Source organism: Lissotriton vulgaris, chromosome 12 (assembly GCF_964263255.1).
Source record: "Lissotriton vulgaris chromosome 12, aLisVul1.2, whole genome shotgun sequence".
NCBI classification, from domain to species: domain Eukaryota; kingdom Metazoa; phylum Chordata; class Amphibia; order Caudata; family Salamandridae; genus Lissotriton; species Lissotriton vulgaris.
In genome coordinates this window covers 156,202,170-156,219,586 of record NC_141700.1, presented here as the reverse complement: position 1 = coordinate 156,219,586, position 17,417 = coordinate 156,202,170, and the positions used below count along the sequence as shown (strand labels likewise).

The 17,417-nt window shown below is 47.3% G+C and overlaps 1 protein-coding gene across 1 annotated transcript in view; it reads left to right on the top strand.

Moving 5' to 3' along the window:
• Window positions 1-17,151, top strand: part of LOC147673734 (uncharacterized) — a 107,283-nt gene extending 90,132 nt beyond the window's left edge. Inside the window, exon 6 of the mRNA XM_086945524.1 lies at window positions 15,917-17,151. Within this exon, the coding sequence (XP_086801650.1) occupies window positions 15,917-17,151 (1,235 nt within the window). The remainder of the gene's footprint in view (window positions 1-15,916) is intronic.
• The last annotated feature ends 266 nt before the right edge of the window (window positions 17,152-17,417 follow it).

Sequence of the window (17,417 nt, the reverse complement as noted above, 5' to 3'; positions counted from 1 at the left end):
GAATATTATGCATGAAATGTTTGTGGTTCTCAATCGAGTACCAAATCAAATAAATTGAATTGTAGAATGCACTGTTCAGGCCATCAATTCCTTTGGCTTTGCCATTAGGTAGCGTACGTATGGCACCTTTAATATCATCAATTGTTATAGATCGTGTAAGATTTCCTCGCTGGCCAGTAAAGCGACCCGCCAGAGCAACTCTCTCCAAATAATCAGCAATATACCCTACTGAGACAGAGCGCCGCGTGCTATACAGGTTTGTGTTGTAGCGTGTAAAGCTCACCAGAACTGTTGCGTGCCATAGTGGTCTGTCCCCTCAGGGGAGGTATTCTTAAAAACAGGAGTGTGAGCCCAAGAGGCCTTGATCTTGTCAGCTAGAATGTGGCCCGGGTGCATCACCTCCCCTTATGACCTTGCTACATGGTGCCTGGACAGGTAATGCACCTCCTGCGCCAGAGTGTCATTGAAATTGGTAACCTTCTCTCGATGGCAGCCCATATGCTAGGGTGTGAATGAGACTCATACTCCCGCTCAAGGGATCGTAGCCTCTGCTATATCTTTGCAACTGCTTACGGATCGATTTCAGCACACCAGCATATGTGCTAATGCATACCCCCTGATAGTGACCTTAAAGACCTCCCAGAGTGTATCCACCCCATCCACAGAACCCACATTATGTGCAAAATACTCGGTGATGGCTCTGCTCAAATCCTCCCTGATAACAGGGTCCAAGAAGGCCGCTAGTTGGAATCGCCACATAACTTGTGGGGGTGTAAGTAGGGATCACTAACGTGAGGCGTACAGGAGTGTGATCGGACAATGTTTTGGGTAAGTGGGACACATCAGTCACCCATGGACAGACATCTCTGGTGGCTAAACCGATGTCCAAACTGGACCACAATCCATGAACAGAAGAAGTGAGCGTGCCCTCTTGCTTGGTGGGATTCCAGAGCCTCCAAATATCAACAATCCCATGCTCTGTCACCCCAGCCCGGTGGATTTGGGTAGATTGCTTGCCGTGCCTATCTGTCACTGCTGAACGTACACGGGTCGGGTCTAGATATGTGTTCAGGTCTCCGCCCCCTATGATACTGGTCATTGTGAGCTGGAGGAGGTGTCGCCATGATGCCATGTAAAAATCAGGGTCATCTATGTTGGGTCCATATGTATTCACTAAAGTACCAGGAGTGCCACAGAGGGTTCCCTTGACTATTACATATCTTCCCTGATCATCAGTGATGGTGCTGGTAAGAGGGAAGGATGGCCCCTTTTTCACTATGATCCTGACACACACCCCGAATGGGAGGAGTAGGAGGAAGCTATCTTGTGTGCTGCCCACAGTGTGCTCATGGAGCCCTCCGTCTGTTGTGTCAGATGTATTTCTTGCAGAAACGCAACATAGATATTGTGATGATCTAAGTAAGCCAACACCTGCCATGTTTTCCATGTATTGTTAAGGCCTTGAACATTCCATGTTATGAGTGTAATATGTCCCCGAAATGGAGGTGGCTTGTCATCCTATTGAGGTGCAGAATGAAACTCAACATTTGCGATGCATGGTTCACAGGTTGGTTACAAGTGGCATTAATAACATTGTAGCAGAACCAACATAAACACCCACCTCCACATTAGCATCCCAGTCATACCAACAACATTCCCATTACTCCAAATCAAGAACGGAACAGGGCATATGACAGCATTTGTCTGGTCAACTACAGAGCCCCATAACATGTGAAACAGAAAAGATTTGGGGTGTTCACACGGGGGGCACCAGTAGCCCAGATCAGCCTCCAGTGCCCTGAGAGATGGCTGGGAGAGGACATTATGACTTCAGTCCCTATATGAAAAGAGACTGTGGGGATTATTGCAACCCAGGGTGCACGGTAAATGCCAAAAGGGCCCGCACACAGGTGGGCTCAAAGGGTCTGGTTGTTAGTGTTCCAGAGTGAAGACCAGAGGTAAGTGTTCATCTTCTTCCATGACATTTTCAGATGGATTCCGCTGGCTTGTGTTAACCAACTTAAGATGGTCCATCCCTGTTTCTGGAGCTGCAAAGATCTTCTGGTGCCCTTGATGGTAAATACAGAGGCATGCAGGGTATAGATTTGCATACTTTATTCAGCGAAGAAGTCAATGCTGTTTCCTTGATAGTTGAGATCCCCTTTTCCCAGGGCCAGTCTGAGGACCGCAACTCGGTCCCTATAATTCAACAGCTTCGCTTTGATGGGGTGTGGGAGGGGTCCCCTGAGGCGGGTGTGCTATCAGTGAGCTGTGGGCTCTCTCTACCACCAGCAAGTGTTAGTTGGAGCCAAAAAGCGAGGTCAGCATACTTTCACATATTTGTCCATCCTGCCGGTGTTCGTCAATTCAGGAATGCATGTGATGCGCAAATTATTGTGCGGGACTGCAGCTCTAAATTTTAATTCTTTGCCTGGGTGACTGTAAGTACTTTTTCCATGTTCAGGCATTTGTTCGAAACCGTGTGCAGGTCATCTTCAGTGGTGGATATGCGCTGTTCCGCTGTTGCGATTCCGGCTGTTTCTTCTTTGAGTTTCTTTGCCATAAGATATATTCGCAAGTTTAGTGATTCAGTTTTCCCATCAATTAATGCTAGGCTATGTTTCATGGCCCGCAGCGTTGCCTCAAGCGCAGTCGCTCCTCGGGGTGCAGGGCCCTGCTCCTGATCAGCCAGATCGTCTTGCGAGGACCAGCAAGACATTTGGGGGGAGATTTATGTTGCCTGACGCATCTCTGCAAATCGGCAGAGATGCACCAGGAAAGATACGGCACTCAAGTTTATCCTTGCACCACCCATGATGCGCCGCATTAACAATGCGGCGCACCATGGCGCAGGAATAAACAGATGCGTTTCGCATCTAGGGTGTGAAGTTGGCGCAGTGCTGAAGTCACGCAACTCCAGCACTATTCCAACTTGCCCTATCTCTAATGTGGTGCGTCAAGCCTTACGCCTGCTTCAAGCAGGAGCAGGGTTTTGACGCATCAGCGTTGGGAAAGTGACTCAGTGAAATCTTGTAGATTTCACTGAGTCACTTTTCAGGTGCGTTCCGGCGACAGAACGCCCCCCCTGCGTGAAAACGCCCACATGAAACCTGATGCAGGTTTCATGTGGCGCAGGACCTTACACCGTGACGCATCTCCATAGATGCGTCACGATGTAAGTATGTCGCAACGTGGCGCAGGGTTTACGCCGCCGTTGCGTCACAGAAGTGACGCAATGGCTGCGAAAAATTGCCGCAAGTCCGACATAAATCTGCCCCTGAGTGTTTAGAGTTAGATGGGTTTGGCTTCTTTCTGTCTTTTTCATGATGACCCAGGGCATTGACCTATCACTGTTTATAGCAGGCCGTCTCTGTCCTTAGTGTTATATAATCCGGCCTGGGACTCATCCAGGAGTCACCCAGGTTAATTGGCCCTCCAGCGGGTGCTCACTGCAGGCTCCGGACTTGGAGGGGGGAGGCAACTACATCCACCCGTTAGGGCCTAAGAAGAGGTTGAATGCTCCTAGGTCCACCTGCCTCAGGATGAGGTGCCCAGATCCACAGCCAATCTCGTGTGGCACCCCCAGAGGGCCCCAGGCAACCCGAGCACCAGTTGCTCTAACAACAGGGCTATCTCAGTGACTCACCGCCAGGCAGGCCCTGGAAGTGTAGGCTTTCAACCTGCACTCGCTGTGTGTAGTTAGTGCCCATGCAGTTTATCCAGTGGCCCTAGCCCGGCTCTCCAGCAGGGCCCTGTAGCTCATCTAGGCGGTCTGGGGTTCTTGGATGCTCTTCTCTGCATACTAGGCCACAAGCTGTATCCTTACGGCAGGCCAATTTCCATGCTTTGCAGTCCAAGGCCTGTATGGCCTGCCGCTCGTCTCAGGGTCCACCCAGGCCATGATGCTGCTCTTCCGCACAGCCACGAGCTCAGCTCCTCCAGCCTGTGGTCTCACCTCAGGGTTCTCAATCCCAGGCAATCGACTGAAGGGCACATGTGGCCTCCCATACTACCGCCATGGCTCTGCCCTCTTGTCTGTTGCCCGCGACCACCGCGGTCACCAGCTATGATCATCTCGCAGACCACTCGTGGCTTGCTGCAATCCAGAAATTTCAAGACGTCTGCGCCCCCAGTTTCTCCTCACACTGTGTCACTGGGAAATAAGTTGCTATTAGGGCTGATGGCCGGATACTTGGTGGATTTTAGATCCTGGCCGGTAGAGCGCGGCCATCTCGCTGTGGGCTCTCTAGCGCCCCCGGTGCTTCCTACACTAAAGTTCTACTACAACTTTTCATAGTAACTAAACAACAATTTTCCTGTGCCCTAAGAGGGCATAATCATTAGTGTCTGGTGTGTGGAATTAACCTATTGGTGCCCTGTGTGGGGGGTACCATGCCTTAAATTTGTCATGGTCATGGTGTCGACAGGGGGAGGCAGAGGGGCCGTGTCTGTCCTTTGTTGCTTTCAGGAGAAAGTACAATTGTAGGCAGCGCGTGGGGGCAGAGGGTGGCGCAGGGTTTTAGAGGCGAGTCCAGGTGCTCTGTTGGTGTACCACTGGCTGCTAAAAGAGGGTTCCTCGTTTCATGCCAGGCTGCTTCAAAACAGGTCATTGATCAGTATGTGCCTGACCCAAGGGTGGTTGCTCGTCTGTCTTCACCATCAGTTTGTCTAAATGTGTGTCCCAAGTGTTTCATTGTGTCACCGCTCCTCGCTGTAGCAGGACTGAGCGCCAAGTAGTCGTCTCCGTGGTTGCTCATTGAAGAAGTTCTCTAAGCCACAGGAATAATGCAGGAGCCACAGCGGACTTCAATAACATTGCTATGTGATGCTTCAGTAGAATGAATACTAATTCCACAAACTCTGTGATGTATTTATTCTTATATGTGCAAGAAGTTTGTTCCATTATATCTGTTTGCGTCAACACTGTTTCCGTCCAATAACGTTCAATCTCCAGGCAGGCCAACGCCATATTCTAAAAGTCTTCCTCCGGGAATATACACCATCATCATCTTGGGCTATTCCTGGGAAGAGGCAGTGTAGTTGTATGGGTGTGAGATATGTTTGATGGAGGTAGTTGATCTGTATTTATTTCAGTCTCTGGTTTCTGGAGACCCTGCAGTCCTGCTCTAGCGCAAGGAACCATTGTCTATGTGTGAGCTCCTGCCCGATCGAGAGGACCCATTTATCTCTCAGGGTGTGTAGGATTGGGGTACTGGATTTCAGGAACTCTAATAGGATAATGTAATCTTGTACATTACTAGTAATCTCTTGTAGAATAACGTAATTGCACATCTGCCCACACCATTATCCAGTAGCAATTGTAGCGTTAAAGACATGGTGGGCTCTGTATGATCACGGCCGCATAGAGCCTCTATCACAGTTGTCATAGCACTGTGGGTCAATAACTAGCCCTCATTAAGATTTTAGCGCTCTATGAAGTCTTGAGGTCAGCAGAGTTTTATGTTCACACTGGTTGCCTATTTTGAGGACGTCCACGGTCTTTTAGTATGATGGCCTGCCACTCTACGGAATGCCAGGAGTACCTACTGTGGTAGGGAAGGTGCGTAGATGTGGTAGCACCTGGAGTGCACATACATGCGCCAACAACGGTTGACTACTTTAGCGAGACGTCCTGTGTTTGAAACATCTCTTTCCGGATCCATAAGCCAGTCTAATATGCCACAACCTGTGGCTTGTGTAACAGATACAAATTCAGGGTTGGGCCCACTCAACAGGCAGCACACAGGCCACTTTAGCTGCACTGTCACATAAAACAGCTCGTAATGAGAGGCCCCCAGCCTACTCTCTCTCCAGTGAGACTTAGTTTATACAGGGCCACTCTCTTTCTCCCTGTAATCCAGATCACGTCGGATAGAACAGTATTGAGCTGAAAGAAGCATTGGGGTAGGGGACACAGGAGAGCCGAAAAGTGGTAGAGCAACTGGGGCAGTATCAGTATTATCACTATAACAACTCTTCCCGTTGGATGAGCGGTGAAGACTTCCAGCATAGCTAGGGGCAACGCATGACATCCATCAACTCCCAGAGATTACCCCGCACTAGGTCATCGTACGAATGGTAAACATCGTTAACCAGATATCAGAAGGTGTCATTGTGTCATAATAACCCTAGATGCTGTTGGTTCCTTCCGTTCTAGTACTGGGAGTTTACAGCGAGGGAAAAGGCAGGATTTAATTTGTTCAATTTTAAGCCAGAGACTGTTCCAAACTGGTATATCACTTCCATCACTCGGGGTAGGTCTCCACATATGTCTCTGACGTATATTAGGACATCAGCAGCATATAGCTAGATCACCTCCCATGTGCTTCCACTCTGTGTCGGCCATTGTGTCCCTGTTGCCTGAACGATCCCACAAGTGGCTCCAACACCAGGCAAATATGATTGGTGAGATCTGGCAACTGATTCAGTGTACAGGAGATTTATCCATTTCAGTATCTCGGGTCCCATGCCCATTCAAAGTAGTATTCCCTGAAGATAATGCCAGACCAGCATATTGCAGGCTTTTTCAATGTCTAAGGAGAGTGCCACATATCGGGGTGACACCAGAGGGTGCTCTTCCATAAGCGGAAATGACACCTCAGGTTCATAAACGTGTTCGTCCCCGGGATAAATCTGTTTTGGTCGTAATGTACCTGTGTAGTAAGGCTTGGCAGCAATTATATTCCCAGGGGTCTTTCAATCCATGTTGAGGAGGGAGATGGGACGGTATGACCACATCTGCAGTGGGCCATCATGACACGGTTTAGGGAGTAGCACAATCAGGCTCTTTCTCAGGGATGCAGGTAGTAAGTCCCTCTCTTTGGCGGACTCAAACATTTGGAGTAACCGTGGGGCATGGATGGCCTTGTAAACTGAGTAAAATTTCACAGGAAGCCCATCTATCCCTCGGGTTTTGGAACGTGCCATCTGGTCGATTGCGGGGTTAACCTCGTTGATCGATAGCAGTTTGTTGGAGATTGGCCCTGGAAGGGAACTAAAAGTGGGACCGGCAAGCTCTCAAGGTAGTCTTGTAATATTAACTCTTCTTGTCTCTCCCTCTGCAATGCAAGGAGCTATAATAATCAGAGGAGATTGTATTAATGTGCACTTGTGCATTGAGGCTATCTCCTGTCTGGCTTCTAATCACATTCAGTTATGATCTGTCCACCTCTAAGCACACCAGCCAAGCTACGGCCTGGTCTGTCTCTTTTACATGTTGTTTGGCTTTGTATCCTGAGTAATCTAGCTTCCCAAGTCTGTCTACTAGAACTCTGTGATCAGTTCCAAAGGGCAGAAATTCATCCGCTTGTCCTGTGCCCTCTCCCACTCACACCTCCGCCTGGTGTCCTCCTTGTCTATAATCGTGCATCGCAGGGTAAACTTCACATCGTACTCAGTCTTAATGCATGGGCCCCCCATGACTACCTTAAAGGTGTTCTACTCCCTCTGTCAGTTGCTGTTCCGTCACATTCCATATATGCTTCCATGACCCCCCCCCCCCGCACCCACACACATCACCGACACCGTATTGTTGGCATTACACACAGGAGAAAGCAAAGAAAACATAGTCATAAACCCAAACTCCCATCCCCAGGTCAGATCAAGAACAAGCACTAGACCAAATACAAACTGCATAACACAACCAAAATAAGAATTTCCATCGGGAACTGGGATGTGAAGTGTCCATCTGTGATAAGGTAGTGTGAGTATGCAATGCCTATAATACAGTTACGTTAAGGCCCCCCTCATGCACACATACAAACCCATTGTCAAAAATAATGAAACAGATGTCTTATTTCTGGTCAAATCACTTGGTTTGCAATGATGGGGGTAAAAAAAGGGCCAGACCAGAGTTCTGGTGGCTATCATCCAGGGCATGGGCCAATCCCCTCTCTGGCATATGCGCAGCGCAGTTGGGCGAAGTCTCAGATTGACTATGTTGAGACTTCAGTTCAGCAATTGCCAGCGCTCGTTTTCTCACTGCCGGCTCCTCTGACACAATTCATTCTGAACTGGTGGTCGGCGTCATCGGCGGCCCAGCGACAGCAACATGGTAACCCCAACGGACCATATTACATAGGTTACCCAGTACATATTTAATGTTTATTTTGGGGTACTCACCTTGAAAAAGGCTGTGTTTTCCTAAGAGCAAAAAACAATGGCCACTGTTTGGAATTATGCTGTTGACGTTTCCTTCACCTTCAAGTAATATATTGGTGATAACAAATAGTCAATGATGAGTTCCAGTTAATTTATCTGATTCTGTGGCTGCATAAATATGAATTTTGTGCATTTGCCACTAATGTAGCCCCTACTCATAAATATCATATTTGCATATTTCATAAAAATGTTTCTATTATAGACAAATATAGAAAATAGTGTCAGATAATTTTCTGAAAAATTGGTGCTATTAACATATCATTTAGCTATCCACTGTACAAAGATAGATACCCGCTATGTCCAAGAACTATCTATCTGTCCATACATCCATCTCCAAGCCTTCTTACCCAACTGAGTGTATTGCGGTGCCAGAAGGAGAATTATGCCTTTACATATGTTTGAAGTATGCAAAATATGTGTTCACTCCGGATGTCAATGATTCACATGTTTATTCACTGGTCATAAGCAGCAACTCACTGAATTGTTGACATTCTGTGTGAGCGCCAATTTTGAATATTTAGGCTTGGTCATATGTATATTCCTGTGGCTGTATCTATACCTATATATATCTATCTATCCAGTTTAAGTCACCATCTACCATTCATAATCCAACCTAATATGGCCTTTGTAGGAAAGTAGCAAAGTCACAGTCTCTCAGCAAAGGCACATTCTTTGCAGTCTCTCTTTAATGCTAAGGATTTCATCTAGTGCAATCAGTTGCAGTTTTTAGGTCTCGACTATTCAATCCCGCAGGGATAAACAGACGAGAGTATAGGAGTTGAAACAAACTCTTTGACCAAGCGGATTCCAAGCGGATTCCTCCCAATGCATGTGATCTATTGAAGCATGACGCTTCGCCAGCGCGCACTTGGCCTCACTCACACCAGCCTGACTTCATTGGAATGTGCTCCCAAGCTGCTCCCCCGCCGCTCGCCATATGCTCGTTCCCTCCCACTCGCTCGCTCCCCCTCCCCCCACGCCTTTAACCAGATTTCATTGGAATGGCCAACTGGCGCGTGCAGGCAGCGTGAGCTGACTCTGTCTCGTTTCTTGTTTTCGTCGTTTCGTCAGGTAGGCGTGTATTCCCTGTTGTCTTTTTGTACTCTTTTGTAACCTACATTTTGTAACCTGCACACGCCACTTTCCTCTTGACTACGTAACGTTTGTTCTTGTTCTTGAGTGTCTGCCATATATTGCAGTATTATACCTCTAATTGTACTTTTAGTTTTTCTCTCGTAACCTGCACACATGTCACTCTTCCTCCTGTATTGCACCGTTTGCTACCTCATGTATTCCTCTCGCTCACACTGTCACCCATGTCTGTGCGGCACCCCCTGCCCCCATCGCCCTCGGCCATCCCCACATCCTCTACTGCAATCACCTTTCCCGACAGCGCCCGACCCCCCGCATTGTCCCCCTGGTGCCCGCGGTAGTAAACCCCCATCCCAATCGGCCCCAGAAGGACGAAAGGCCCGTACCTGACGCCCCTCCAACTCACACACCAGTCCCCTCCCTCAACCTCTGCTCCTGCGCACAGTCGCCTCCGAACCGCGTCAGCCACTCCATGCTTAAATCCCCCCCTGCATGCCCCCCCCACACTGCCCATAGTTAAGTTCTGCTAGGCACCCTGGCAGCCCTGATCGAATCCCTGTTGTCTTCACACTTGCCCCCTTATTTACCTTCCACAGTGGGTGGGAGGAGGCTCCCATCTCCCTGGCGGCACTTCTCCATGCTCACTCTTCCTTTTGCCCCGCAACCCCCCCACGCCAACCGACCCCTTGTATTTTTATTCGCTCACAATTGCACCTTTGCCCCATGCAACCCAACCTTTCCTTTTGTAATTTGTTCACTTGCACAAGTGCCACCATCGCCTACGTAACGTTAACGTTTGTTCTTGAGTGTCTGCCATATATTGCAGTATTATACCTCTAATTGTACTTTTTGTTTTTCTCTCGTAACCTGCACACATGTCAATCTTCCTCCTATATTGCACCGTTTGCTACCTCATGTATTCCGCTCGCTCACACTGTCACCCTTGTCTGTGCGGCACCACCGCCCCCATCACCCTCGGCCATCCCCACATCCTCTACTGCAATCACCTTTCCCGACAGCGCCCGACCCCCGCATTGTCCCCCCAGCGCCCGCGGCAGTAAACCCCCATCCCAATCGGCCCCAGAAGGATGAAAGGCCCGTGCCTGACGACCCTCCAACTCACGCACCAGTCCCCTCCCTCAACCTCTGCTCCTGCGCACAGTCACCTCCGAACCGCGTCGGCCACTCCATGCTTAAATCCCCCCCTGCATGCCCCCCCCCTTCACTGCCCCTAGTTAAGTTCTGCTAGGCACCCTGGCAGCCCTGATCGAATCCTTGTTGTCTTGACACTTGCCCCCTTATTTAACTTCCACAGTGGGTGGAAGGAGGGTCCCAAATCCCTGGCGGCACTTCTCCATGCTCACTCCTCCTTTCGCCCCGCAACCCCCCCACGCCAACGGACCCCTTGTATTTTTATTCGCTCACAATTGTCACCTTTGCCCCATGCAACCCAACCTTTCCTTTTGTAATTTGTTCACTTGCACAAGTGCCACCATCGCCTATGTAATGTTAACGTTTGTTCTTGTTCTTGAGTGTCTGCCATATGATATATTGAAGTTTTATACCTCTAATTGTACTTTTTGTTTTTCTCTCGTAACCTGCACACATGTCACTCTTCCTCCTGTATTGCACCGTTTGCTACCTCATGTATTCCGCTCGCTCACACTGTCACCCTTGTCTGTGCGGCACCCCCCGCCCCCATCGCCCTCGGCCATCCCCACATCCTCTACTGCAATCACCTTTCCCGACAGCGCCCGACCCCCCGCATTGTCCCCCCAGCGCCAGCAGCAGTAAACCCCCATCCCAATTGGCCCCAGAAGGATGAAAGGCCTGTGCCTGACGCCCCTCCAACTCACGCACCAGTCCCCTCCCTCAACCTCTGCTCCTGCGCATAGTCGCCTCCGAACCGCGTCGGCCGCTCCATGCTTAAATCCCCCTCTGCATGCCCCCCCTCACTGCCCCTAGTTAAGTTCTGCTAGGCACCCTGGCACCCCTGCTCCCCCTCCCCCGCCCCCCGCCTCGCACCAGACTTCATTGGAATGCGCTCCCAAGCTGCTCACCCAACGCTCGCCATATGCTCTCCCTGCCCCACCTCCTTCGCCCCCCCTCCTCTGCATGTCCCTACCTCCTTCACTCTCGTTCTCTCAAACCTCCTCTCTCTCTCCCTCCTCTCTGGCCACACTCCCTCAGTACTTACATTAAAAGGGTGCCCCCCCAACGGGTGTGTGTCCCTCTCCATGACTCCTTCTTTATTTTACTTCACGCACCCAGACACGCATTCTTTAGTCTTATTTTCATTCTTTCCTTTCCAGCTTACTCTTACCGTCTTCGTCTGTTTCTTTCGCCCCTCAATCAACTCTCTCGAGCTCTGAAGCGGACACTCCCCCGTCACCCTCATCCTCCTCTGCCCGTCTTCACATTACTTTTAAATTCCACGTCCCCTCTCTCTAGCTCACTCTCATCTCTTCTATGACGCGACCACCTCCTTCCTATCTTTGTCATAATCGGGTTGCCCCATTGAGCCAAGGTTCTTGATAGCGTTTTAAAATGAAAAAAACAAGATACAGTATATTTTCCTTGCTTGGCTACATTCTTGGCTCACAACTCGTGACCAAGTCGTGTGGGCCCCTGAACGGCGGGGTTGGCTAAACAAGAGAGGCTTGCGTGAAGAGTGAAGAAAGACTTGGCACCCACATCCCCTCTGGTGACTCCAGAGCCAGGTGTAACTTGCTTAGCCAGTCGCAGTGCCTTGAAGAGGTAAACTCTATAAAACTCTATTAAAAAAAAAAAGTTTCCTCTAAAATATAAGACGAAGTGCAAGCTACCGTATCCGAAAGCTAAGCAGACAATATTTGAGCTAAAACGGAGTACAACCAGCATTCCTAAAGCCAGCCATCTTGACTAATCAGCATTCCTAAACCAGTCATCTTGAATTTCCCTACTGTTCCCCGATAGCAGGAAGTGACGCATCTCCTACGTTTTGTCTCCTCATTCTATGGTTGCAAGTCATATTTCACGACAGAAACTACGGTAGCGTTTCACTGGCACCATATGTAACTGAAATGTTCGAGTCATTCATTCCATAGGGGTGTTCTGCAGCATGTGTGCACATCAGAGAGTGTGCTTGCTCATAAAATTGGTGCATTCGCCCATTCAGCACAGCACAAGCGGCCCACTCTTCATGCTGTCAAACTGTGCCTGGGCTCCCTTAACGCACAGGGCGCAAAGACAGCCCACGCACTCTCACACACACTGCATGCATTCATAGCATACAGTGCGTGCACCCAAACCGCAAATAATGCAGGATCCACTATCAAAAGTGCATGCCTGCACACTATTAAAAAAACATATGCATGCACACAAAACAGTACATCATGGGTGTCCATCGTAAGTCCAGGAAGATTGGTGCCTTGACACGTTTTCAGGATAGACACGGACTATGTATGTAATGTGCATTTAGATTCATTGCCTGCAAATGTGTGGCATGGATCAGGCCCACCTGCTCTTAGATTGAACACACCTGCAGTACATTTATGCATAGACGCAGACATCCCATGTGGGCTTGCGCACACAGATGCAGTACACTACACAACACATAGTACAACCACACACAGTGTATGTGTATGGAACTGTACAGTTATACACCTGCACCATACATTGAGACACAGACACCACAGAGAGCATGCAAGTGTATAACATACGGCTGATGCACCCACACCACATACAATGTGCACACATGCAGAGATAGAACACAGACCACAAGCGTCTAAGACAACATAGCATATGTTCCCATATGACGCCATTCCTACATGCCTGTGAGCATATCCAGGTCAGATCATGTATCCGGACTGTTCACGCTCCCTCCGCAGAGCAAACACCTACCAGTGCATGCTCTCACACCACAGAATATGCCACACAAAACTTGCATATTATACACAACACAAACTCCTTTCAGTGATTTATGCTCAACACACACAATGCAGGTGTCCAAACACTGCATACATGCGCACTAAACCCAACTCGTTCCTTTTCATCCTAGAAGATGCATGTCCTGTCAGTGTATGCTCGCAAAGTGCAAACAGCCCTCAAATGCTATGCTTGAACACATTAAAAAAAAGTCTATCTATCTATCACCCTCACTCTATCTATCTATCTATCGCCCTCACTCTATCTATCTATCTATCTATCTATCTATCTATCTATCTATCTATCTATCTATCTATCTATCTATCTATCTATCTATCTATCTATCTATCCCCCTCACTCTATCTATTGCACTCACTCTATCTATCTATCGGCCTCACTCTATCTACCTATCTATCTATCTATCGCCCTCCCTCTATCTATCTATCGCCCTCCCTCTAACTATCTATCGCCCTCACTCTATCTATCTAGCGCACTCACTCTATTGCATCACCACAGCATCACTCAGCACCACCACAGCATCACTCGGGGGCACCACAACATCACTATGCGCTACCACAGCATCACTGAACGCCACAGCATCACTTGTCGCCACCACAACTTCACTCAAGCACCACCACAGCATCAATCTGTGCAACCATTCAACAACAACTGGTTCAAATGTGTTCTCTCAATGTTTCAAGCTTTATTACAAATGTCACAAAAATGTGTTAATATTTCACTTCTGTTCTTGGATTTCCATCACAATAAAATACACTGAACATAATCTTCACAGAAGTTATTTACAAAAGTTTAAGCTATTGCCATTATAAATTACAATAACTTATTTAAGTATTAATTATTTTTAAAAATTAAAAGCCATTGTTATTTGTAATATCAATACATCTAAGTCACGTAAATACAACACATATTGCATTACAAATGCTATAGGTGTCACATTTGCAAAAGTTCTAACTATTGGCATTGTAAATGACAAAGCTATTATTTTCACTGTATCAAAACCAACACATAAATAAAATATTTGTCATTCACTATACCACTAGCTCAAACTTTCCTAATGCGAGACCTATTGCATTGCAAATGCTTGTTAAATACTTCAGAAAGAAGTGGGATCCGTTTCAGGTAACTGCCATTAGATTACATATGCCTTCCTTCAACCCACTCTATCATTTTATCTAATCTATGTACTCCGCTCCTTTGTCCCACTTAGATTCGGAAATAAGAGCGACACTAAAATCAAAAACATCAAGGACATCTTTCTTTTATCTGTCCTTAAGTTCATTCGCGTTATATTGTTGAATGGCTTTAAATTGTATTATTGCTTACCTGGTTATACTCCTCTTCTTCCTGTGTCCTTTCTTGCATATGGCGGTCAAGATTTTGATAGATGAAAATATGTTTGTCCAGGTATCTTTTACTGTGGATGAAGCCAAAAAGTGTATCCTTTGAATACTCATCAAATGATGTTGACAAGTTTTGGCCTATCTACTTGAAAGGCCTCTTCAGGACAGAGACAAGGACATCATCACTTTCCCTTGAATATTAAGTGATGTCAGTTGCTTTGCTTGAACAAAGAATTTTATATTCATCCAGAGGGTATATTCTTCCCAAATACTCCAGGGAAATAGTTTGACCTATTCAGTTTGTGTTATAATAGCAGGCTTTTAGTCCAGGTCGAGCCTCTTTTAAGTTATCAAAAAAAAGACATTCCTGCACACAGACAATGAACTCTAGCACATCTACATTCACCTGCAACTGCGTGGTTACATTTGAGAACTACTACATACCAGTTTAAGACGCAGATCATATTCATAATCAATAGGTAAATATGCAAAATCCGAGATCTCAGCAGTACTGGTGGGACAGAAGTAGTAACTGGCTTGCCAATGGCCTTGGACAAAGACAGGGCACCAATTGAGTTTGATAGGGACCAAGCTGAAGACCATGCAGAATTTATGTGTCAAAAGGTGACAAAGAGAATGATTGCACAAAAGCTAGAAGACTGGGTGTTCACATTATCCGGAGTACATGCTGCCTTCTGGGAGGTGTTACTTTGCTGCTACAAAGTACATACCTGCCCCCTTTCCATTATAGGAAGTATAGGTGCTTCGCGTCTGTAAAGCTTTGGCTTGGAGAATGTGCAGCCAGCAAGGTCTTTTTGGATCATCTACTTTCATATACAATCATAGATCATGGTGTTGTTAGAACATTGGTTCTCTTATCTGCAGATTTCCTAGGAAATGATAAAAAATTCTAAAGTGTTTTTAATCAGAATCCCATTACTAATTCACATTGGAAATTGTCTAGATGTGGACAGTGCCTGTGGACATTAACACATGCTCTGTCCTCAACTCGCAATCCCCTTTTGACAAACAATTATCTCATAGAAAGAGACACCTTTATAACGTTAATTACATCAACGTGCTTAAGTTTATTGATAGAAAATAACTGTTAGAGGTCGTATGTGTTGGCGGAGCCCCTGAATAGCGCCCACCATAGACCCATGGGTTAAGAACCATTGTCCTATACCATACCATGCAGTACCTTAGGACTATAGGTATAAATACATAGCTGATGGTTTCTGGTGGACATGCTTGCCTCTATACTGCTGCTTGCTAGTTGGCCGTGTGCTTGCCTATATGTTTGTGGGGCTTGCTTGGGGAGTGCCCGTGCCCCTTAGGTTGCTTGTAGCTCTAATTCCCTAACTATGATTGAAATATGTAAAATCCACTTTTTGCAGATCCCACTACTGAGGATGCTGGGTACTCGCTGAAAGAAGAGCGGCGCATTGTCCTTGTTGGTAAAACTGGAGTGGGGAAAAGTGCCACAGGAAACACCATTCTTGGGGAAGAGAGATTTAAATCTACAAGAAGTCCAGCATCAGTCACCAAAGAGTGTCAGAAAGAGAGCTGTTCTGAGAAGAAAATCACTGTTGTTGATACTCCTGGGATTCTTGACACAGACACCTCTAAAGAAGATACACTTAAGGCTGTAACTGAGTGTTGCGTGCGCTGTCCTGAAGGATTTCATGCCATTGTGCTCGTGTTGTCGGTGACTGCGCGATATACTGATGAAGAAAGGGAAGCTGTTCGAAGAGTCAAAGAAATTTTTGGCCCTGGAGCCGAGAAATACATGATGGTCTTGTTTACTGCAAAAGACCAACTGAAAAATGAGAATATACAAAATTATGTTATAAATAGCAACTTTCTTAGCCAGCTGGTGGCCGGATGCGGAGATCGCTTTTGCGCCTTTGACAATGAGAAGACAGGATTGGAGAGTCAGCCGCAGGTAGCTGAACTTTTCACCATCATAGACAAGATGGTGGAGGAGAATAGGGGCTCTTGTTTTACAAATGAAATGTTCAGCTTTGCAGGGAAGGCGGTTCAACAAGGAATCTCCAGCATTGAAGGATTACGCCGTAGGGGTTTAAACACAGCGACAACGAATAACGATACACATGGAAACGTGCCAAAGGGTGGTCAGCAACCAACAGAAGAAGAGGCAAAAAACTATGTAATCAGCATTTTACAAGCTGGGTTTGCAGGTGCGGCAGTTGGTGCGATTGGAGGAGGACTGACCGCAGGGCCAGCAGGACTTGTAGCGGGAGCAATAGTTGGAGGTGTGGGAGGAGCAGCTGGGGCTGGAGCTGCAGCTGCAGCCGCAGTAGATCATTTGTCCGGAGGTTTAAATAAGTATCTCAAAGCAGCAGTGGGAGGGGTGGTGGGAGGGCTGGTAGGTGGGGTGGCAGCAACAGTTGTTTCATTGTGTGGCGGTCCTACTGTGCTTGCAGCAGGGGTTTCAGGAGGGATTGTGGGAGGTGTTGTATGGGCAGTCACACAGTTGCTCCAGTGTGTCATACAAATGTTGGAAAGTGGTGAATTTCCAGAATCTGTCAAACATCTACTTGATAAAGGCAGCAGATCCCCTAATGGAAAACTGGGTATTAATGCTCTCGCCACTATGAATGTTGGATAGGCAGCTTTAGCTTAAATCGCTCTCATTGTGATTAATCCAGTAAGCAGAAGATATTTTGTCAAAAACACATTGCATCCTTATTGTCACAGGCATTCACTATGTAGCCCAACTATGTAACCCAAGACACAGGAGTTTCAGGTCTCTTCTTGAAAGCTGCCAGTTCCTTTGGAAGGGCACAGTGTGTCCTATTTGACGTCAGACTGATCTATCTTCGAGTCAGCCGCCCTCTTGATTCTTGATTCTGGTGCCTCGGTTAATTGGAGGAA